At 34.0% G+C, this 23,802-nt stretch overlaps 1 protein-coding gene across 1 annotated transcript in view; it reads left to right on the plus strand.

Moving 5' to 3' along the window:
* The window catches only part of LOC106666371 (HIV Tat-specific factor 1 homolog), a 36,487-nt gene extending 16,720 nt beyond the window's left edge, over positions 1-19,767 (plus strand). The window contains exons 6-9 of the mRNA XM_014393533.2: positions 18,837-19,009; positions 19,066-19,252; positions 19,321-19,457; positions 19,519-19,767. Coding sequence (XP_014249019.1) covers positions 18,837-19,009; positions 19,066-19,252; positions 19,321-19,457; positions 19,519-19,705 — 684 coding nt within the window. The 3' untranslated portion in view covers positions 19,706-19,767. The remainder of the gene's footprint in view (positions 1-18,836; positions 19,010-19,065; positions 19,253-19,320; positions 19,458-19,518) is intronic.
* The last annotated feature ends 4,035 nt before the right edge of the window (positions 19,768-23,802 follow it).

Raw genomic sequence — 23,802 nt, forward strand, 5'->3', positions numbered from 1 at the left:
CACTCTCACCATCCATCTATATATAATCTTCTCTCTCACTCCTCACTCACTCTCTCTCACTCTCTCTCTCTCTCTCTCTCTCTCTCTCTCTCTCTCTCTCTCTCTCTATCTATCTATCTATCTATCTATCATCTCTTCTCTGTCACTCTCCCCTCTCTTTCCGTATCTTCCTTTTCTTTTCTCTCCAGCACTCCTCACTCTCTATCTATCTTTGTACTATCTTCTCATCTCTCTCACTTCTCCACTCTCTTTCCCTATCTCCCCTTTCTTTTTCTCTTTCTCTCTCTCTCTCTCTCTCTCTCTCTCTCTCTCTCTCTCTCACATATCGATCTATTCACATATCTATTTTATTGTCTCTCAATTGTTGCTTTCTCTCTTCCCTCCTTCTCTCCCATCCCACTATTTCTCTCTCCCTCATTCATCTTTCTCTCTCTCTTCCTCTCTTTTATTCATCTCTCCCTCTCTTCCTTTCTTTCATCCTTCTGTCTGTCTGCTTCTCTCTCTCTCTCACTCTCTCTCTCTCACTCCCTCACTCCCTCCCTCTCTCCCTCTCCCTCTCCCTCCCTATCCCTCTCCCTCTCCCTCCCTCATTTTTCTTTTCTTTCTTTTTTCTCCCATTGAAATATGTTTTTACGTCAGCCATCTTATAGGAATCTCAATAGCCTAAGTACAATAAGTTTCTCCCTTTTTTGCCAAGTATTTCTTTATTAGTTACTTAAATGATAAGTTTCAAACGATTCAAGTAAAATAGTGAGCAGTAAATACTTCATTTTAAATTTTTCAATATATATTTAATTAGTCGTTTCTGTTTTATTATGACGATGATCAACTGGGTTAAAATCTCTCTATCCCCCTTTTTCTCTCTTTCTTCCCTTCCTCTCTTTCTTTCCTGATTCCCTCTTTCTCTATCTATCAATCTATCTTTATATCTAAGGCTTGGCATCTGTTTGGATTTTTTTCTGGATCAAAAGTGAATTCTTATGTTTGTTTTTGTTTGTAATAAGCCCCATCTATCGAAATATTCCAGCTAAAAGTTAAAACGACGTCGGTTACAAAATCTAGGATTTATGGTTACCGGAAATGCAAACGGCCTACGAGGCCAACCAAACAAATATAACTTTTACTTGAAACGTCTTTGTAACTTTCCTGGCTTGCGAGTTGTGTAAAAGCGATATATGTCGATAATTTATGTTATCGGTTTTTCGTTAAAAAGAACCTCCGCCTGCTGCATTTGTAAATGAGGATAAAATATATAAATAATTTATTGGAAAATTCGATGTTCAAGAAAGGACATATTGTTTTAGCATTTTTGAAATATTCTAATGTATTAGAATTTATTTATTTTATTTTTTGTAGTCCACCATGTTCTATATTCTTGGGTAATATTGGACCGTATGTGTTCTCGTTTCTCAGATTCTCTCTCTCTCTCTTTCCCTTTTTCCCTCTCTCTTCCCCTCTCTTCTCGATTAATTGTAATTAATCATTGCGATTTCCTGTATGTGATATATTCCAGAAGAACGAGAGGTCGCGACGCAACGCTCCAGGGAGGAGTAGTAGTAGGTCGAGATAACGCTAATGAGAAACACACAGAGAAGTGTGACACATCACACATTTCAAAGCAGACTAAAGAGGTTCAGTTTTTACATATAAATTTGACATCCACGATTCCTAAACTTTCGTAAATCGAACAAAAAAACTGTCGGCTTTTTATTCAAGCAGGAAGCTTCAGGAGGGAAAGATTAGCCAATACGCGAAGAAAAAAATGGACGTAATGCTTTGTTTATTTGATTGCCATTCGTTTGGCATTAGTTCGGCCTTTAGATAAAGTCTTGTAAATAGCGAGAATAAGCGGACCGGAATGCTTTGTGTCAAGATGGGGGTGTTGTCATTTGTCGCAAACGTTTATATTAACACGCTGGAGCAATCAAAAACCTCTTAAAATCTTCTTTTAAATAAACAAATAAATATTCTTCTTTGGTAATACAAATTAAGCTCTTTGTATACAGTTTCAAATTATTTTCTTTGTTAGCAGTTCTATCATGAAAATTAACTGGTTGATACATCTTGCATCCATATATCCTCGCTATTTTGACTCTGACCTGCGTACGACAATAAAAAAAAGAAAAACCCAGTTTATTAGTTTTATTTAAAGACTTAGTGTTGAAGCATTGACCGATTTAGCTGGTCTTTAAACTATACTAAAAGGCACAATATTTTTTAAAGTATTGTTATGTAACAACATCCCTAAAATAACATGGGTTTCATTGAATTGCAGTTTACAAAAGTGGAGAAGTAATCGTTTAGTTTCGCTGCTATCACAAAACTGTTCACTAATAGTCATTGGTGGCTTTAGGCGTCTCACAGGATTGTCGTAAGGGTTGAGGGCGAGACCATGGTTTTATAATTTCTTATGGTCTTGAAGATTATTGGGATTTGAAGGTCTGGGTTGATAATAAAGTTGATACAAAGTGGGAGGTTGGGCAATGGCTCGAAGGACTTTTGTCTGAAAAAACTAGAATCTTTGGAGGTTGGAACACTTGATTTGAATGTAATGTATGAGTATGTAATGTATTCTATCTGTTGTCAAGTAGTATGTCTTTTTTTCCTGTAAAAAATTGGTTTTTAGGAGAGGAACAGTTGGAGGAGAGATGACACAACACGGCGGAAGGTGAATGTTATTTGTTAGGATTTTTATTGAGTCTGATCTTCCGTTTCTTGAAATTTTCTTCCAAACAAGACAGAAAGTCCTGCAGGTTTTTGAAGACTACTGTGTTTAAAAGGAAGACGATATCGTCTGCATATGTGAGGAGTACTGTATTAAGACTCGGATTATAAACATAAGTTAGTTAAATTTATGCAAACATTTGGCTGTTCTAGCATGTTAGCTTAATAACAGTTTGAGCCAATCGGTTTGGCATAATTTGACGCCAAAAATACTGAAACTTGATCCAAACCTTTCCGGTCCGCATATTCTCGCTGTTTTGTTACACTCGCCAGCCCAGACAGATTGGAGCCAAATGTACGACAATCGAAAATACAAGAAAGCACAATTTATTATTTTCATAACATTTAAAGTTGAATAATTTTCCATTCTACCAAATCGAAAAAAAATTGAAACAACATATTTTTTTAATCATAAAGAAAATTTATGTACTTCTTTATTTATATATTTGTATTTTAAATGTGTGTAAACATTTGGTTGAGAGCATGGGAACATAATCAACGATTGAGACAACACCCTTGGCATAACTTCAGTTGTTACTGCCAAGCCTTCGACCTTTTTTAAGGTCATCATCAGGGCAAAGCAATCTTAAATATGGCTACAGATAGACATGACAGAGTTTTTCACGGACAATTTCAAATGTCTTTGAAGATAGACTCAGTATCAACATTGTCAATTGGCAGTAACTACTTAATTTGGTTTTTCATCATACTGTCGATTGTCATATATTCGTGAGTAGAAAAGTGGTCGATACATCTAACTCTTAACGTCCAAAAGACTGAAACTGATCCAAACATTTCCGGTCCGTATATTCTCGCTGTTTTGCTAAACTCCTCTGCCTAGACAGGTAAACTACCGGCAATGAAAATTCAGAAAGCCCAGTTTATTATTTTTAAATCATTTAAACACCTAATGTCGAAGAATTTACCAATATTCCGAATCTACAAACATTTGAGACAACACCTTTGGCATAATAACGCCATAAAGACTGAAACTCAGTTTATTAAATATAACTGTATGTTAATAAATATTTAAGACGTAGTATATTAAAACTATTGAAAAGATAAAATCATATGAACTATCTTCCTCTAACTTACAGATAAATTTGATATAAACTTTAATATTATCGTCTTAATTTTCAAATTTATTTAAATTTCTGGCTGTTCAGAGGCATAATACAAAGTATAGACAACCTGACACCCAAATAGATCTTATCTCGACCCAAATATTTCCGGTCCGCTTAATCTCGCTATTTAGTACACTGCATGACCTGAATAAATGTCTGAACTAAACGTACTGCAGTTAAAACGAGAAAGCTCAATATGATTTTTTAAAAACAATTAAGCCTTTTTTTAAGTTGTTGAATTTTTCGACTATTTGAACGTGATAATATATACGGTCCGTGTATTCTTGCTATTTACAACATTCCAAGACTTCAAGACAGCTTTAAGCCATTTATACGACAGTTCAAACAGGAAGAAAGCAATTATATTTAAATATAATTAATTTAATTGTTATAATCCTTCCACTATACTGTGTAGATTATAAATCGTATTGTGTATAATAAAAGTCTCTTCTGTTTTAATAATAAATGTAATTGTGTGTTTCTTAGTGACCTGTTTGTTGTTTCATAATTTGTTGAAGTCGTGAGGAGCAGGCAAAATGAGGTAGTTTAGAAAAACACCTTTTTCCATTTTTTTCTGATGTTTCGACCTTTATTCAGGTCATCCTCAGGGCATAAAGTGTGGTGCTTTTTTGTGGTATCATATTGGTTTTGTGTGAAAACCATCACACAACACTTTTGCACAAAACCAGTTCGAAACCGCAAAAATTGCACCACACTTTATGCCCTGAAGACGACCCGAATAAAGGTCGAAACGTCGGCAAACAAAAAAAAGTGTTTTTTTTAAACTACCTTATTCTTGACCGCTCCTCACGACTTCAACAAATTTTGAAACAACAAACAGGTCACCAAGAAACACACATTTATATTTATTATTAAAACAGAAGAGACTGTTTTCGAATTGGTTTTATGTGAAAGTGTTGTGTGATGACTTTCACACAAAACCAATATTACACCGCAAAAATAGCACCACACTTTATGCCCTGAAGACGACCCGAATAAAGGTCGAAACGTCGGCAAAAAAAGGGGAAAAGGTATTTTAACTACTTCATTCTTGACCGCTCCTCACGACTTTAGCAAATACAGATAAACTGAGTATTAGCTACGTACATATTTTTTTGTTTTATTTATTTATACTATTAGCTGTTTTATGATTCATGATTTACATAATTGTTTGATGCAGCTTAACACCCTACAGGCCAAAAAAATAAACTGAGCTGTCTTGTTCTTTTTGTTGTTTTACGTTTAGCTAAAACTGTCTTTATTTCTTGAATTTTTGTTTAACAAACCAGAATATACGGACCTATTTTTGTTTTAAGCTTTGTTTGTTCAATTTTAATGTATTTTCTTTAAAAAAATGTCAGTGGTTTTGTTGAGACTCTTCAGTGTTTTGAGCGTGATGTTGGAACCCTTGGAGGAAAATACATGGTACTTCATTGTGAAAATGTGTTTAATTTAAAAAATAGGCATAATAATAGGCAAAATATGTATATTTTTTCCCATCGCCTTGAACGTACCGTGCTTTGCATAAGCCGTTGCGATAAATGAGATCGCAAAGACGATGAGGACCATTGTCGCTCGTACATCCGAAGGGGACACAACTCCTGTTCGTACTAACCAGTAACCGGGATCGCTCGCCTTGCACTGTGCACTGTGAGGAGGGAGGCGGGCCTGGTCGGAAATGTGCTTTTGTGGGGGCTGCTTTGAAAGATGAGTGAAAGCCTCGTTTGCTCTCAAATCGGCCTGGGGGGATTATCTCAGCTTCAATTAAGCATTGTTTCTAGGATGGAAGGCAAACCCCTGTTTCACAACTTGATTCCCGTCGAGTTTGCTTTCATATTCACCGCCATTGTCCTGCCAGGTTTTGTATTTTAGTGATATGTAAATCTGACACGAAAATACTGATAATACCGGCTATTTTGAACTGTGCATTCCGCTCGTTTTGTAAAACCATTACCATAAATGGATCAAATGATCGAAACATTTCTATAATCTCTATAACACACCTAACTTGGATCAAAAGCCCATTTTTCATTTTTCTCTACGAATTGTCACCTTTAAGTATATCGAAGTTAGTTCTTATGCCATTTTTACATTGAAATATGGATTTGTTTTATATAATTGGTAGTTCAAAATACAAGCTAGCAATTGGGAAATAAACGGTGAAAATATGATATATTATTTTCTCCTCGAATTCGACGTTAGCAGCAAAAAAGAACCTTATAGGGACATTTCCATACAAAAATTATATACCTTTAGTATGATTATTATTGTACACTGACATGCAAAAAACTCTACCCAATTGTAATATAACTTGATTTGTATATATGTTTACATATTAATCAAAGTTTCACGTTTTTTAACGTTTAATAATTGTCTTTGTCTAAAAATGTTTAAAAAAAATGTAAATTGCTAAGGAAAATGAAAAAATAAAAACAATAAAAAAAGACGGACAGATAAAATTTGTCTTAATTTTGTTTTAAATTTTTAATTAACATTTCAATATCGCGTATTTCCTCCACTTGCCTTAATTACATCTCTAAGATGCCTCGAACTTTCTACCAGTCTGGAAATGCCTCTTTGCGGGAGGTTAGCCGATTCTTCACGAAGAGTCCTTTCAAGATCTTGGGGTGCATCAGGAAGTGATGTTCGATGGGTTCACGTCTGGAGAACGGGCTGGTCAGTTTAAGACCCTGATGTTATGCTGTTGAAGGTACGTTTGTACTATCCCAGCGACATGTGGACGGGCATTGTCGTGCATTAGAATAGGATTGTCGCTGATTTCATCGAGGATACGCAACACATGATGTTCCAAAATTTCTTCATTTAAAAATTGGAATTAAGAAAGCAATGATGAAAGCTTAACTGTTTATTGTTTCAGAATTCAAATGAGACTGAATAAACATGTTAAATTCCGTAAAAAGTAAACATTGAAAAATTCTTCATCCTTGTTTTGGATTAAGGATTAAGTGTGTTTACCTCTAAATGATATTCCCAATTTATAACATAGTGCAAACAAATATTTATTGATAAAAACATGAGACAAATTAAGGGTAGAATTTTCTTTTATCGAGAAAATGAAAAAAATCAATCGGGCAGAATTTTTTGCCTGTCAGTGTATTTGTAAAATGATCGGTGTACTATTTGATCATCCCCTGATTCCTGAATTTAGTCAGTTGAACCATATAATATCCCTCTTTTCGTTTTATAATTCTTGACTTCAGCATTCTCATGGATAACTAATAGATAGTAACAATATATAAAAATATATAATAGATGGGTAAATAAATAACAAATTACAATATATAGATTGCGCTTTTTTGTCGATACATCGGATTGTCGCCCAAGTTTATAGATTAGACCGTCACCGTACGCCTGTTTTGGTCTTGTCGTAGTCTATGTTCAGCATGTATGTAGGTGGAACCCAACATAACGAACGCAGTCAGATTTGGGAATGGGAGGAGATTTGCTTAACAGTGTAAATGACCTGGACGCACTCACTCCATCTTAATTAATTTTCATTTACCTTACAATCTGCTATGCTTGAGATATGCCTCTGCAGTTCTTTCGTAGAAATTGGAGCATCGAGGTACTCCTGTGTCATCGGTAGAGGGTGCAACGAGAGTGGTTTGAGCAGTTGGGACATCTGCGGTATAAAGGATACATAGATCCAAAGGACTGCCCTTCGGTACTGCCGGAGACGAATGGTCGAAGTGACTCTTGTCGGATCCGAAAATAAGTGCGGATGATTAATAAGAAAATATTTGTAAGGACACGCTTTATTTTGTACAGGAGACCCTTGTGCAACGACAAAAACGGCTCCTATAAGATATTTTTGCGCTCATGAGATAACAAGATAAGTAACGGACATAGGGAATATATGCATACATAGATTTTTCTTGATGCATTTGCAGATAGTTAGGATTATCGCTAAAAAAAATTACTAATAGAGGAACGTCAAGGTCAATTGATAGATATTGAAAACTAATTAGTCGGATAGATGGATGTATTATGATTTTACTTTGGTTTTCTTTTCGTTTTTGCTTAGGAAATTACAAAAACCTCTGTCTTGGTATTCAATCTGTCTTCTTGTTATTATTCTTCTTAGGCTCCTCCATATTTAAATTTTTGTAAAACATTACAAATATAGTTTGATTTTAACCGTTGATAACTATTTTTTAGCTATATGCACGTGTGTGTGTGTGTGTGTGTGTGTGTGTGTGTGTGTTTGTTTTTGTGTGTGTGTGTGTGTTGTGTGTGTGTGTGTGTGTGCGCGCGCGCGCATTCGGTGATATGTTTATCATTATCATATTACCCCGCACCCTTGTCCCCTTGTAATGTGTAATTAATTATTTATGAAAAAATTATACGTTCTAATTTGCTTAACGTTAGAACATAAATGGCTTAATAACATTTAATGATTCAACTGTCCGTATTTTTAACAGTTATGCAAGAACAAATTGGCAAGAAATATTTAGTAAACCGTCCTTGATATGTTAAAACCTGTATGTAAAAGTTTAACAACAGTGCACTCTAAGTAAATACAAATCTAAGAATAAACTATTGAAATGACATTACCAGGCGTGTTATACTTTTGAATTTACAAAAATAAAGAAGCAAAATTAAAAAGCACTGAAAATTAGGCAGAAAATTTATGGACCGTTATCAATTTGTTAAGAGTGTCCTTCGTGCTGTGAGAAGACTCACTTTTAAATTTGGCTTAATTGAGGATGTAAACAGAAAAAACACTAAAGTAAATGTGTGACTGAAAAAGCTTGTGGCCGAGTGGAACGTCGTAAGGGTATAAGTAGCAAGGCACTAGATTCTTCTGTTTCTATGGGACTAAAGCCGAACGCAATCGAAATCGTCTGACAGCATTGCTTTATTCCGTCTTATTAAACTAATTTTCACTTTTCATCTAACATTCGAATTTGGTGCACTAGAGGTGAAAAAACAACTCAAAAAACTGTGATTAAGTAAAGTGTGGTCTAGACCGGAACAGGCCGTAGACAGGCGTGTCGTCAAGGATTTAAGCAGGGAGAGGCAAGACGCTGGCTATTTACATTTTGTTTATGTATACAAGACAGGGTATTTTCGTTTTAAAACATAAATATAAAGCTCAGGGTTGTGAAGTTCAAAGTGGGAAAAAATGTTAACTATTGGATTATACCGAAAAGAAACTCGGCATTAAGGATGTAAGCAGGGAGAGGAAAGATGTAATCTACCGTGCTGTTTAGGCTGAAGCTCATTCACCCTCAAGTTCAAGACCTTTTCAAAATTGAGTTTGTTTAATTCAAACCCAAATTTACAAGTACTGTCTTTTAAAAAAATCATTGCTTGTAATCAATAGATTGCTCGAAATCAGGGATATAAGCGGGGAGATACAAGTCGATGGCTATTAATATTTCCTTTATCCCATGTGGTCAAAACAGGGTAATTTTCGTTTAAGCACAGGGTCCTTGAACTCAAAGTGGGAAAAACCTTTTACTATTGCTTTTCACCAAAAAATCATTGCCTTAGGAATATAAGCAGGGAGAGGCAAGATATTCCGTGCTGCTAAATCTGAAGTTCAATCTTGTTCATGCTCAGTTCAAAACTTGGCAAAATCTAGTTTGTTTAATTCAATTCCCGAATAGTTTCACAAGTACTGTCTATTTAAAAAATCATTGGCTGGAATCCATAAATAGTACGATATAAGGGATATAAGCAGGGAGAGTCGAATGACTTACAGCAGCATTGTTTTTTGTTGGTTGGTCATATTACTTTTCTTTTAAAATATCTTAAACTCTTTTTTTTTATGTGTAAAGCTCGGCGTTGGTATGAAGTCGTTCAGACTTCTTTTTTGTCAATCATCTGTTTGAGTCTCTTGACTTATCCCTGCTTACTTTCGATTGTATGTTTCAAAATTTGTTATTATAAGTAATTAAATTATATTGGTTTTGTTCTAAAAATCAGCCATATTTTAAATTCTAGGCCATTTTTTGGAGGATAGTGCTGTAAGGCATAATTAATTGATTCGCTATTATAAGTAACACTTAAAAAATAATAACAATATACTTAATCAAATAAAAATAAAATAAACATGAAACAATGAATTAAGGATGGGAAGTACCAGGTTTAAAATTAATCTACGCGAGTATTTTCAATTTCGTACTTTCCGATCAAATATTATTCCCGAACGATCTTGGGATGCGGCAAGTTAGCGTCTTTTAAGACATAACTCGAGTAAAAGGGGGAAACATGAACCCATGTTCTACCAGACTGTGGTTAAACAAGACCCTCGGTGTACTGTGTCCACAAAAGGAATTGATATGCCTCAGGTTGGTTGTACTTTAAAAAGCCCCCTTGTTGACTATTACACAGGAAGTCACTGCATCTTGTCTTTACTGAGGTCTTAGTTATTGTCAGTTTGTCCTATACCTGCTTAATCTAAGTAGTGAATCTTCATAAGGGTTAGTTTGTTAGCGAAATCTTCAATTTTTAACCATCTATCTCTCTCAAGTCACTTTGTAAAAGGCCTAGAAAGGAAAGATTAAAGTAACGGCAAGTTCATGTTCGTATCACCGCTCGTCCTCGTTTTTCATATGTAGAATTTGAGAAACAGACAGTTGTCGAGTTCGTGACGTGACTATGTTAAAAAAAAATAAAAGACTTGTCTTCATTTAGAGTCATCACACCGAAGCGACGGCGGCTCTAGATGCAACGAGTGATGCAACTGGCATTACAAGACAAAAAGAATCCTTGACGCTTCATATTAATGGAACGTTTAAAATTGAACAGGCAAAAAAAAAAAAAAAAAAAATTCCTCAAAAAAAAAAAAAAAAAAAAAAAAAAAAGCGAATTCCATGTCAATTAGTTAATCTGTTTCACAGTTCAACTTGTATGAAAGTAGTTGGTGGAGACCTTTACTGCAGAGCAGAGGTGATAAAGTTTCATGTACATTTCGTTAGATTAATATTCAGCAAAGATCTTAACACCAAATAAAACATTACGCCGATGCATAGCACATAGAAGTTTAAACTGAAAATAAATAAATGTATCAAAAAATAAACACATTTACGGAAAACTGCATGGATAAATATGCAGATATATAGATTTATGAATAAATTAGTAGATCAATAGACAGATAGATATGTACACATCTATATGGATAGTTAAATACAATGATGTATAAACAAATATTTGCATCAATTGATTTGTAGGTGAACCGTTTGATAACTGAAAAATAGATAAACGCATCGAAAAAATTAATACATAATAAATTGATTGATAGATGGATAGTTAATACATTAGACAGGTAGATAAATGTATGTGTAAATATATACATAGATACATGGATAAATTAATATATGCAAATATAAATAGCAAAGTGCATAAATAAATGCGTGTCGGAAGGTTCAGAGATGTTTCGAAAAAATACGTTTACGGACAAGTACATAAATGTAAGGGATTAGACGGAGAGAAAAATGCGTGGAAAAATATGCAAATATATACATTTATGAAAAAATATGTAGATAAATAGACGGATAAATATGTACACATGTATACGGATAGATAAATACAATGATTCATAAATAAATATTTGCGTCAATTGGTCTGTAGGTGAGCTGTTTGATATCTGAAAAATAGACAAACGTGTCGAAAAAATTAATACGTAATAAATTGATTGGTAGATAGATAGTTAATATATTAGTTAGGTAAATCAATGTTTGTGTAAATATGTAAATGGATAAATAAATACATGAATGTATAAACTGAAAAATGTTTAAATAAATGTGTGTTAGATTGAAAGATAAATAGGTGGCTTAATAAATCACAAGATTCATAGATAATTGTATCGAAATTAATACATTTACGGATAAATACATAAAAGTATATTGTACACATGCACATAAATATACATGTAAATTGATTGATAGAAGTATAGTTAATATATTAGACACGTAGATAAATATATGGATAAATGTATCGACAGAAAGATGGATAAAGAAATATATGAATATAGCACTCTCAACACGACACGCAAGAATGGCACAATTATACAGAAGACAAACACTTTGAGCCCTGAAGATGCTCTCAATAAAGATCGAAACGTTGGCACGATAAAGAAAATGTTTTTCTGAAACCTACATCACACCAGACCGCATCTCACGATTTCTGAATAATTATATGAATATATAAATAGCAAAGTGCGTTAAATAAATGTGTATGAGATTGAAAAATAAATAGGTGGATATAGGATAAATACATAATTGAAAGGGTAAATTGATTGATCGATGGATAGTTAATAATTAGACAGGTAGATAAATGTATTTCTAAATATATACATAGATACATAGGTATATAAATATATGAATATAATAAATGAGTATGAAACTGAAAGGTAAATAGGTGTATTGATAAATCACAAGGTTTATAGATAGGTGTATCGAAAAAATACATTTACGGATAAATACATAAAGGTAAGAGATTAGGTAGATAAATGCATTGATAAATAAATGGATAGATGGATTAATATGTAGAATGTATGCGTCAATTGGTCCGTCATTACTGACTAACTTGATAATTGAAAAATAGATGAATGTATCGAAAAAATAAATACATTTACTGTTAAATACCTAAATGTAAGGGTAAATGGGTTGATAGATGAATAATTAAAAGATTGAACAAATAAATCGTCAGATTAGCTCGATGACTGTATATGTAGATAAATATATATCAAAATGGATAAATAAATATATTTGTATATGAATGGATAAATGGCAAGATGAGTAAATAATGTATTGATAAATTAATTACTACCAGATGGAAGTTTAAATTAAGCAGGACTAGGGCAGAATAGAAATAATAAAACTGACTGAGCTACAAAAAGTGACTAGCGCAGGATTTCCAAGCTAAATAGATAAAATGATGTACATGAATAAATATTAAGATATGCTATTATCTTAATAGACGGATAAAAGAATTAATTTATAATTTTGCCAAGAGATCTAGATTTATTATTTTCCATTATTTTTATCGAAATAGGTTATCCTGATTTGTTTATTCTGTTATTTTGATCTATTCATTAAAGGATTTACATCCGGCTAATATGTTCGATGGCTGAGTCTGTGCGTTGTACTTTACGTTTGTCCTTTTCTAAGTGCTAACCTCGGGATCTTATAAATGTAGTAAATTGTTGGAATTCTTAAGATATCTATTTCAATTTTTCGAAAGCTAAATCGATTGAGTTTTTTTTTTTTTTTTTAAACAAGGGTTCAAATAGAACCCAGTGGTTAAAGTATATTTCATCAGGCAATTACTAGAACAAAATACAATTCTTGTACTCTTCCGATGCTCTATAATTAAGGCGTTACAACTCAATTTCCGCAGCCCGTTCATAAAAAAATTGTGAGCTGGACCCTGTACAAAGTTGTATAACTCAATTTCCTTATCTCCTTAGATCTATACCACCGGGGGTTAAAATAAACAATAATACCGTTCAATTATTTTCCGACCCGGGGGCCAGAGACGAGAAGAAGGCCATTAGGAAAAGGGGAGATCGGATCTACACGGCCGGCACCCGTCCTCAAACTTGCAAATTGACGTTTAACACGTTTGGATTTATTTTAACACCGGATTAGTTTTAATTTTAACCTTAGCCGTCGTCTTTGGACGGGGAAGATCTAAGTGATTGCACGACCTTTTGTCCATTGTTCCTCGCTGTTATTCAGGGCCGTTTTATTATGTTTTAGGGGCTAAGTTCGGCCTTGTAAAAGTTAAGGGCATGGCATCTCGGTTCGATAGGCTATTACACACAAGTATTTCATCGATATGTATGTATTAAAAACACTTTTTTCTGTCTTGTAACGCGATACTTTTGTAATAGAAATTAGTTTTTTTTTAAATTTTAGGTCAGAAAGTTGTTGCACAAGATAGGTATCGATTAACTTCAATTAACACAAAAACTTTCTAATCTTTAGCAATTCCCTCTCACTCGCACAATCTATTTAGCATCATCAGTTTAACTTCTATTATTTTCATCCATCTATGTATCTTGTTAATCCGGGACACATGGAAAACCTCTTAGAAAGTAGCAAGCGTTTTCACTCTCCCTGCTTATATCCCTGATGCCGGATCACCTGACTAGTCTTTTATGTTAAAGGACAAGAAACAATACCCCGATTTGATCAACTATTTCAAAGCTACTCCCAAATAAACCGGCCCAACACAAAGTCTCGTTATCACAACCGTAAAATCCCCAGAAAAAAATTAAATTAAGCAAATTTACTCTCACAGTTTATATCCTGATGTCGCGCCTGTTGACTACAGTCTTTTTTTATCAAAGCAAGGAGAAATATCTAGATTTGATCATCTGTGACAAAACAATTCCAATACAAGACAGCCAAACACAAAGTCTCGTTTGACAACTGTAAAACCTCAGTATTAGAAGTATCAAACACTTTTTCACTCATGAACGTGGTCTTGAAGAAGAAAGCAAATTTAGTTCCTACTGAAAAGCTATCGGCCTATTTTAAGGTCATCATCAGAGCAAAACAACCTTAAATATGTCTACAGATTGACATATTGAAGGTTTTAGGCGATATTAAATTTTCTTGAAGAATGACCCAGTCCCAACATTGCCAAGGATTGTAACAATATTGCCTGTAAAAAGTTAAATTTGTCATTCTGTAGACATGTTTAAGGATGTTTTGTCTTGATGATAGCCTTAAAATAGGCCGAAAGTTGACAGTAGCAACTAAATTTGTTTTCTTCTTCATGACCATACCTTAAGCAGCCAGTAATTTGGCTCTTCCTACTTATATCCCTGATGCTGCGCCCAAGGACCAGATAGGTTGATGATAAATTAATAAATGACAACTAGATAATTTTATATTAAAAATCAGGGATAAGGCCGGGTTTTATTTTGATTTTGACCTAGCCAGGTGGTGTGACTTAGGGATATAAGCAGGGAGAGTCAAAACGCTGACTTCTTTCATCGCTAAGAAAGTGTCAAATTCGCCTTTGCGAATGAAAGTCATCGCTTTTTGCCAGATAAACCTGGGAGATTTACTTTAACTTTGACCTATACGTCTTGTACGGCATTAGGGATATAAGCTGGGAAAGGCAGGTGTCCCACTTCGTTTCTTTTATTCCTTTCGATCAGATCTGTGTTTTTTTTATGTATCTTGAACTTACGATAGAACATTTATGTAAGGAAATTATTAAAAAATACTGTTGGCCATAATAAGTAATCGTGTCTCAAGTCTTACATTGCATTTGTTTAAAAAAAATATTTTTTTATTGTGTAATAATTAATTTAACTTTCTCCCGTTCTTGTTGATGTTTTATACTTACTAGGTTTTTAGAGATTTTCTTCTGCAAGAGACAACCCAATGGCTTCTTAAGTTGAGTCTAAAGATACAATTAAGTCCTTTCCTTAGAAGGTGCATGTTTATTATGGAAAAAAGTTCTTTCGTTGACTTGTTATTGAATTAAGAAAAAACCTACAATCACTCAATAATATATAGTTATTAGGATTTCGAATATATTAACTGCCGTAACGAATTAATTATGGTAAACAAAACAAGTCCTCCTCGCCCACCCTATAAAGCATCAGTAATTAAATCCAGGTAAGTTCGAAATCGCCCGCACTGGCATTTTTTAACTAATTCTTCTAAGTTTAAAAATTTAATGTTAATTAACTTAAAAAGAAGTTTTTTTTAGATATGTTTCTTTTTTTCAAAACGCTATCTTAAGACTTGACTCAGTGTTATGTGCCCATTTTAAGCTTGACTGTAGGTGATGAAGCGTTGAATTATTTAATGTGTAAACAATTGCGTTTGTGTGTGTGTGTGTGTTTTGTGTTTTTTAAAGTGAATATTTATTTTCTAACAATATTTCAAGAATTATAAAAGCCAAGGTTGTTGCCTCGGCCAAAACGAGAATTCATCACTTCGACCCGTCGTTGTAAATTGCATCCCGACACTCATAACGCACTGCCTGGAGTCATAGACAAAGCCAAGGCTCAAAGTTGGGATAAACAAACGTTTTATAAACCAGAAGATATGCCGAATCGGGTTTTCTTTCATCCTTGAAGCAGACTTTGCCGATGACTGAAACAGCAAACAATTTATGGCAGAGCTTTACGAGACAAGATAGAGCTTAACTGCGTGTGCTTTGCCTATTTCTTTAAAACGAGTACGGTTGTATTTTTTCCCACATTTATCTCGACGTTTACAAATTATCACCATAACTAAACGATATATTGCTATATTTATTTTTTATTTTATTTTTATTTTAAAATAATTCAAAATAAAAACAACTGTAACCCTGGAGGTCAATAGTCAGATAGTCAATTCGGTAACACCAAGCTTTATTAATCTTCTTCGAATACGTTGTTAAATGATAAAATGATAAAATAGTTTGAGCGTTCGACAAAATTCGGCTGATTAGATATCTAAATGCCACGTGTTGGAAAAAGCAAGTATATACTCGGGAGTCGTTCCTTTAAACCGATCATTCCAAAATTTTTTCGATATATCATGGAGAAACAGACCAATAATTAGGGCAAATTGTTAAAAATTAGGTTCAACGGTTGGTTGGCGAGGTATTAAAGGAAATAAATATGTCTGGAGCTTTCAAAGCAATAGCCTACAATAAATGTAATCCCTGGGCCGAATACGTTTTTTTACATAGAAATGATAAAGGTGGAGAGAGTGTGTTGTTTAATATCTTTAAAAAGCTAGTTTCTGCTCACAATTTGTTGTTTTTATCATCTTAATTATCCGGATTTCAAGCTTAAAGCTCATCATCAGATTGAAGGATTTAATACCACGAGCTCTTTCCTTCTCTCTATTTCTCTCTCACTTTTCGAACTTTCTTTTTTCTCTTTTTTCTTCTATCTCACTCTCTTGCTTTTCTCTTCTCTTCTCTCTCTCACTCACTTTTCACCGTCTTTCTTCTCTGTCTCTCTCTCTCTCACTCGCTTTTCTCCCTCTCTCTCACTCGCTTTTCTCTCTCTCTCTCTCATTCTCTTTCGCTCTCTCTTCCTCCCACATTCCCCCTCTCTCTTACTTTTCTCCCTCTCTTTTCTCTCCCTTTTTCTCTGTTTTTTTCTTCTGCCTCACCCTCTTGCTTTTCTTTTCTCTTCTCTTCTCTCTCTCACTCACTTTTCACCGTCTTTCTTCTCTCTCTCTCTCTCTCTCACTCGCTTTTCTCCCTCTCTCTCTTCCATTCTCTCTCGCTCTCTCTTCCTCTCACATTCCCCCCTCTCTCTCTCTTACTTTTCTCCCTCTCTTTTCTCTCCCTTTTTCTTTTTCTCTGTTTTTCTTCTGCCTCACTCTCTTGCTTTTCTCTTCTATTCTCTTACTTTTCTCAGTTTCTTTTTTTTTTCTCTCTCTCTCTCTCACTCGCTTTTCTCCCTCTCTCTCTTTCGCTCTCTCTTCCTCCCACATTCCCTGCTCTCTCTCTCTCTTACTTTTCTCCTTCTGTTTTCTCTCCCTTTTTCTTTTTTCACTGTTTTTCTTCTGCCTCAGTCTCTTTCTTTTCTCTTCTCTTCTCACTTTTCTCCGTCTCTCTCTCTCTCTCTCTCTCTCTCTCTCTCTCTCTCTCTCTCTCTCTCTCCCTCCCTCGTTTTAGTAATTTGTGGTCCGTCTTATCTCGCAATCTCACTTTATCTACGAAACATCTTTAGTATAACAATGATTGAAAAGATGTTGTTGGATTTCGTCTTTACGCCGAGAATATGCAGGCATCTATAAAATCAACAATCAGCAAGAAAATTAGATTATTTAAAATTTTAAAAAACTACGATAAAGAACTAACGCACGTGTATGAACAGCGAGTATAGCCGGACCATTAAAAAACTGCCATTGTCAATAACAAGCCGTAGGAATTTATGGTAGATCGTCCTTGAAAAGTATCCTTTGACGTATAAACTTTCAAGCCAGATAAATGTCTCCCCTCCTTCTAGGTCATGAGATGAAATGAATATGGCAATTAATTCCCGTGCAACATTAGACAATGGGTGTCTTATGTCATTAAATTATTCCTAATCGCTAGCCGTGAACTTAAACGAAAGCTTGTAACACAGGAGTCAAAAGAGCTGACACAATTTGATTTTTTTTCCAATGCCAATCAGTTGAGCCTAGCCCACGACATTACCTCATCACTTCTCATAGTACATCTCTATTTCCAGGAAAGAAAACGGGCCTAGAAATAACAATTCTCACGGTTCACTTGCAGCAAGGCGTTTTTTTTAAAACATTTTTGTTTAAAATTGATATTTTATCAAGATCCAACCATATAGATTGCAGAATACGCATATACTTGATGTCATTTTTGAAGTGGTCAAGCGTCCATTCCCAGCCAGTGTTAAGCGAGGTTGCCTTCTGAACCCCTTATGTTTGCATTATTTATTCCATGTATGAATCCGTGTTATCCATTGGGTCTCCAGGTACGTTGAGGTGTATGAGCAAAAATAAAAGGAAACCATGCCTGGAATTAATATTGACAATGAGATTCAGTTGATGTAGAGATTTTAGATGACAATCTTCAACTTCAAAGATCTCATTGGTCTATAGGGTGTAAAAGTGATCAAGACAAATAGGATAGTAGGATGGAAGATAGAAAAATATAAAATATAGCAATGATGAAATATAACTAAAATTATATTGTTTTGATGCTCATCCACGTCAGTCAGTTTTTGCAGTATGCTTAAACTAATAACTGTTTTTTGTTTTAAAATCATCATAGTTGATTTCCATCAAATAATCAAGTATATTTAACTTTTGTTTACATTTGGATCATTATGGTTTATTCTGATCTGTTGTGTTAGAGAATGATGGAAGTCATATTTTTCTACAGTAAAGATTCTAAGGTAGAGATGTTTTAACTATAAAATAACATGAAATAATCTGTTTTGATTGTGTAATATGAATCCAAAGATTAACTGTTTGTTCAAAAGGGTTTATATCATAATGCGTAACGATGATTTTTTTTTCCTTTTAGGTTGAGTCTGTAGCATTGGCATTGAACCTTCTCGATGGATACGAATTCAAAGGGAAAAAGATCAAGGTGGAAAGAGCGAGATTCACGATGAAAGGGGATGCATACGATCCATCGTTAAAACCGAAGAAGAGAAGAAGGAAGGAAAAGGACAAAATAAAGAAAATGCAAGAAAAGTATGTAATGGAAATATTTTTAATACCATTGCTCTTCATTATCGAAATCTGTCCAGGTTATTTGACTGGAGGCCTGAAAAAATGAGAGGAGAACGTTCAAAGCACGAACGTATTGTTATAGTCAAAAACCTTTTCGACCCGGCTATTTTCGATGAAGACGTTGGGCTCATTCTCGAATACCAGCAGGACCTTAGGGAGGAATGCATTAAGTGTGGAGACGTCAGAAAAATTGTTTTATATGATGTATGTTGTTTTCAAATAGACAGATTTGTTTTTGTAATTCTGCTTCTTTAATTTTGGCAATTTTTTAGAAACACCCGGAAGGTGTGGCGCAGATCAATTTCAAAGAGGCCGAAGCCGCAGACGCTTGCGTCCAATTGCTTAACGGCAGATGGTTTGGGAAAAGGCAGATCGTTGCTGAAACCTGGGATGGCAAAACAAAATACAAGTAACCAATTAAACATATTTGAAAAAATAAACAAATAAAACATTTTTCCCTCTTATCACAGGATTGCAGAGACAGAAGCAGAAATCAATAATAGGTTAAAGAAATGGGAAAACTTTTTAGAAAAAGAAGATAAAAAGCAAGATAAGAGGGAGGAAAATAAGGTCAAGGATGAACTGGCGCAAGAGACAAAGGACGGCGATTCAGATGACACGAGAAGCAGTGCAGGAAGTGGTGATGAAACAGAATAGACTAGCCTAGAAATCATGTATTTCACGCCTATTGTAAATAAATAAACAATAATTAAAAATCATTTCAGACCATTTAATTTCAAATTGTCATGTGTCATCAAATATTTATCTAACAGAGAAGAAAAGCCAAAACACTTGATGCAAGAGTGTGTATTTACAAAAATATTTGTTCGAATAAAATTTATGCGAGTGCTGAAGAATCACATCTAGCTATTTTCATCGCATTCCTCTTATGTACAATTGATAGACAATGGGAAAAAAGTAGTAATATACGAAGAACAATAATATTGAAGTAGGTCGTCTTCAGTAATGAAAATATGCAAGAAAAAAAAATTCAAACCATGTGAATAAATATGAATTAATCAAAAATACAAAAGCTTTGAAAAGCAATGTTCTAATGCCATGTCAACAAATGCCATAATAAAGGTTTATTGTTAGTAATTGTCAATTAAATTTTTCTTAAAAATAGATTTTTTTATTTCAAGCATGGTGAACAGTCCAGTCCTTCCAATATAGAATTAGGTATACATATAAAGTGTATGGCATATGATGCAGTTATGACCATTGTTTCAGGGAAAAGCTATCATAATTAATCGCGTATGGTAATAAAATAATTAAATATATATTTTTACCAGCTGCTTTAGAACTTTTGCATCCTAGCTTCAAATTTCAAAGCTAACCCTGGATTTTTCAACCATCCGGCCATGATTAAATTCCATTTGGAAAACAATCTATTAAAGTGGAACGCAAATTTCACGTATCAAAAAAATCATTTATGCCCAGAATGTATTTTTACGTAAAAAAAATAAATAAAATGATCTTGGTGTAGTATGTATATTATTTACACTTGATATTGTAAATTATAGTCTGTGTTAACTGTAATACAAATAAAAAGATCATGATTTGATAAGAAGCATAAAATATCTGTAAATGAAATGTGTCTTTTCCCTCAAATATTCACTTCCTTTTTTTGTATATATTGTTTTTAATATCATAAAACAATCTATTTCACAGGGTTCCATATTGATCGAGTGGTTAAGGCAATCGTATTTGCCACACTAACAGCCCTGGGTTCGAATCCCACCCATGAATTTTTAGTCAAGAATTATATGTAGAAATTATTGTAGTGGTTTGACCCCTCATCCACAACATCCAACCAGTAATAAAGCTCTCTTGTATGACAGGAATTACTTTTCTTACTTTTTACAATCTATTTCACAGAAAAAACCTATAAACGTTTTTACTGTAACTCTTGATTGTTCAAAAGTAAGAGGAAACCGTGTTGGCAAGCCTAAGAATGGGACATTGTTTGCTTGCTTACTCATGAATTCCTCAACCGAGAGACTTGCCACAGAACAACCTGAGCAATTTGTATCAGGAAACCAGGAACGATATAATTTCAAACAAGTAGAGCAAGTAGCTAGAAAGAAGCAAGCATTTTTATTACAAGAACTTGTGAGGTATTTGTACAAGGAGACCAGGAATTGGCAGGAGGTCAATAAGAGTTCTTCTAATAATTATTGTACTGCCATCTGTTGGTTAGCAAAAGAAAACTTGTATATGTTTAATTTTTTACAATTAATTTTCATGGTGGTTTTATGGGTAAATGGTTTAACACTTAAAAACATAAAAAATTTCTTTGCAATTAGTGGTCTTTGTTAATGAATTTAACACATTTTTGACTTTCAAATCCTCTTCTCTCCAAACTAAAACTCCATTTCCTGCTCATCCAGACCCCTGAAAATGGTCCTTTAGCTTTTCAAATATTACCCAAGAAAATGTTTTAGAAGCTATCCTTTCAATTAACTTTAATGCTACAGGTTCCAATCTTATTTCATTTAAACCATAGTTTTTTAAGCTAATAGTTGCTTTACCCAAGAAACCTAAACCAACCTGTGCTAGTGAATACTGCTCAATAGAATTCTTCCATCACTATCTAAAACATTTGATATTTTATTTAAACAAATATCCTAATTTATTGACCCCATGCCATTATATCCCCTTTTCAATCTGGCTTTCTAAAATTTCATAGTTGTGACAACCGTTCTCAAAATCTCATGATATCCACTTAAGCATTGATAATAGTAGTATTATTATTGTTCTACTTGATTTTTCCAATATGTTTGGTTCTATAAATCAAAATTTGCATATTTGAAAAGTTTTATTCAAGATTTCTTTCACTGCTACTAAATTGTCAGAGAGTTTAAAGTATCAAATTCTAACTAATCTTCCCTCTCAATTTCAGTTGGTGTGCCCCAAGGGACTATTCTTGGTCCTTTACTCTTTTCCATGTTCCTAAATGATCTTCCATTAGTTCTTGTTCTCCCCATTTCATATACACTGAGTACACTCAGCTTCAACTTCTTACAAGCGACATCTCATTCATCCTTTCTTTCAATCAATGGTCAAGTAATAACAGCATTCTTTTAAACCCTAACAAATCCCAGTCTTTATTAATTAAAAAAAGTTCTTCCAATAAAATGATAACATAAAAAATTATTTTCACATGATGTACATAGCAATGTGTACAACTATAAATTTACTTTTAGCATTGAAATTGTACCTGTATCAAAGATCCCGGAAACATACTTCACATCCTATAAAGTCACAACAGACAGATATATTGGGTGCAAGGTCTCAAAGGAGTACACCCTGGCCAGAGGGGAATCTGTAAGGTTATACATATGCCCTGAACCTATGCTTGGGATAACAAAAACAAATACAGAATTCTCCATCGCAGAATAAATCCAAATAAAACAAAAGAAATGTATAAACTCTAGCAGTGCTAGACACAGTAAACTTATGTTAAAACAACCTTCACCAAGACTGGCAAACTCACTGCTGCAGAATAGTTATAGAACCATTAACCGGTGACTGGCATCTGAGAAAACACGTACACAACATGGGCATATGTAACGATGATCCTATCTGCAGATTATGTAATGAGGAGGTGGAAACATCCACTGATGTCATCTTCAAATGCAAAGCAACATCTATCAACCATCCCTAAGCAACATCTCAATGGAAATTTAATCTAGCATACAGAAAAAAACCTAGGGAATGAAATTGTAGCAGTGACAGTCAATGGCCTGATTCTTCTAAGGAGAAGGATTGAGCTATTGCACTGAACAGAGAACTAGAAATGTACAAGCCAGAAGGTTGCTGTGCTTGGGGGGCACAAACCCCGCTTCCTATTATCCTCATCATCATCGCTTTTACTATTGGGTTGTCCGGAAAATAATGCAGGATTTTAAGTTTTCATTAAAAAAAATCTATATAAAATATTCTGTTTACGTTTACAGGATTACTCATTTGTATGNTGGGAAATTATTTTGATTAAAGAACATTGCTTTAAAGTAACTAGTTTCTTTTTTTTTGTTTAATACCAAAATCCTGCATTATTTTCCGGACAACCCAATATCACCTGTATCAAAAGACATGATATGCTTGTCCAAGAAAATGGCGAGCCATTTTGGTGGAATTAGCCAAGTTTGCATTGTACAAAGGGTTCTAACAACATTCAACTGATTGATCCTTCTTCATCACAAATTACCAGTACAAATTATTGGCGCGACCCTTTTAAAAGTATATTTAATCGAAAACAATTGTCTCAATAAATCATTTCACATTGAACCTATATTAGAGTGATAGAAACATTTTTCTTACATAAAGCATGTTTTATGTGATTTCTGGTTTGTCAAAGAATTCGACATAAGACAGAGAGCATGATTCATATCACAAATTATTGTTTTGTATATTTTATATTTTATGCTGTTATTATTATTTTACTTACTATTATGCTTATAAAATTAAGTTTATTTCTAAGCTATGTACATGTAAGGGGCTTAAAGCCCTATTTGTATCTTTAAATTAAAATAAAATGAATAAAAAGTATATTAGGCAAGTAGGTCTCACAATGGCGTAAGTCCATCTCTTGACAGTCTTGTCAGTAAGGCCGACTTGAGGTATTCTCTGATGTTTTAAATTGCTTTATCAGTAATAAATAAGAAATGCACAATTGTCATAAATCACTAACAAAAAGGTCAAAAGTATTTAAATATTTCTCATGCTTATCAGCGTTTTCCCGGGCTTTTTGC

Source organism: Cimex lectularius, unplaced genomic scaffold, assembly GCF_000648675.2.
Source record: "Cimex lectularius strain Harlan isolate CLEC.00 unplaced genomic scaffold, Clec_2.1 scaffold236, whole genome shotgun sequence".
Taxonomy (NCBI): domain Eukaryota; kingdom Metazoa; phylum Arthropoda; class Insecta; order Hemiptera; family Cimicidae; genus Cimex; species Cimex lectularius.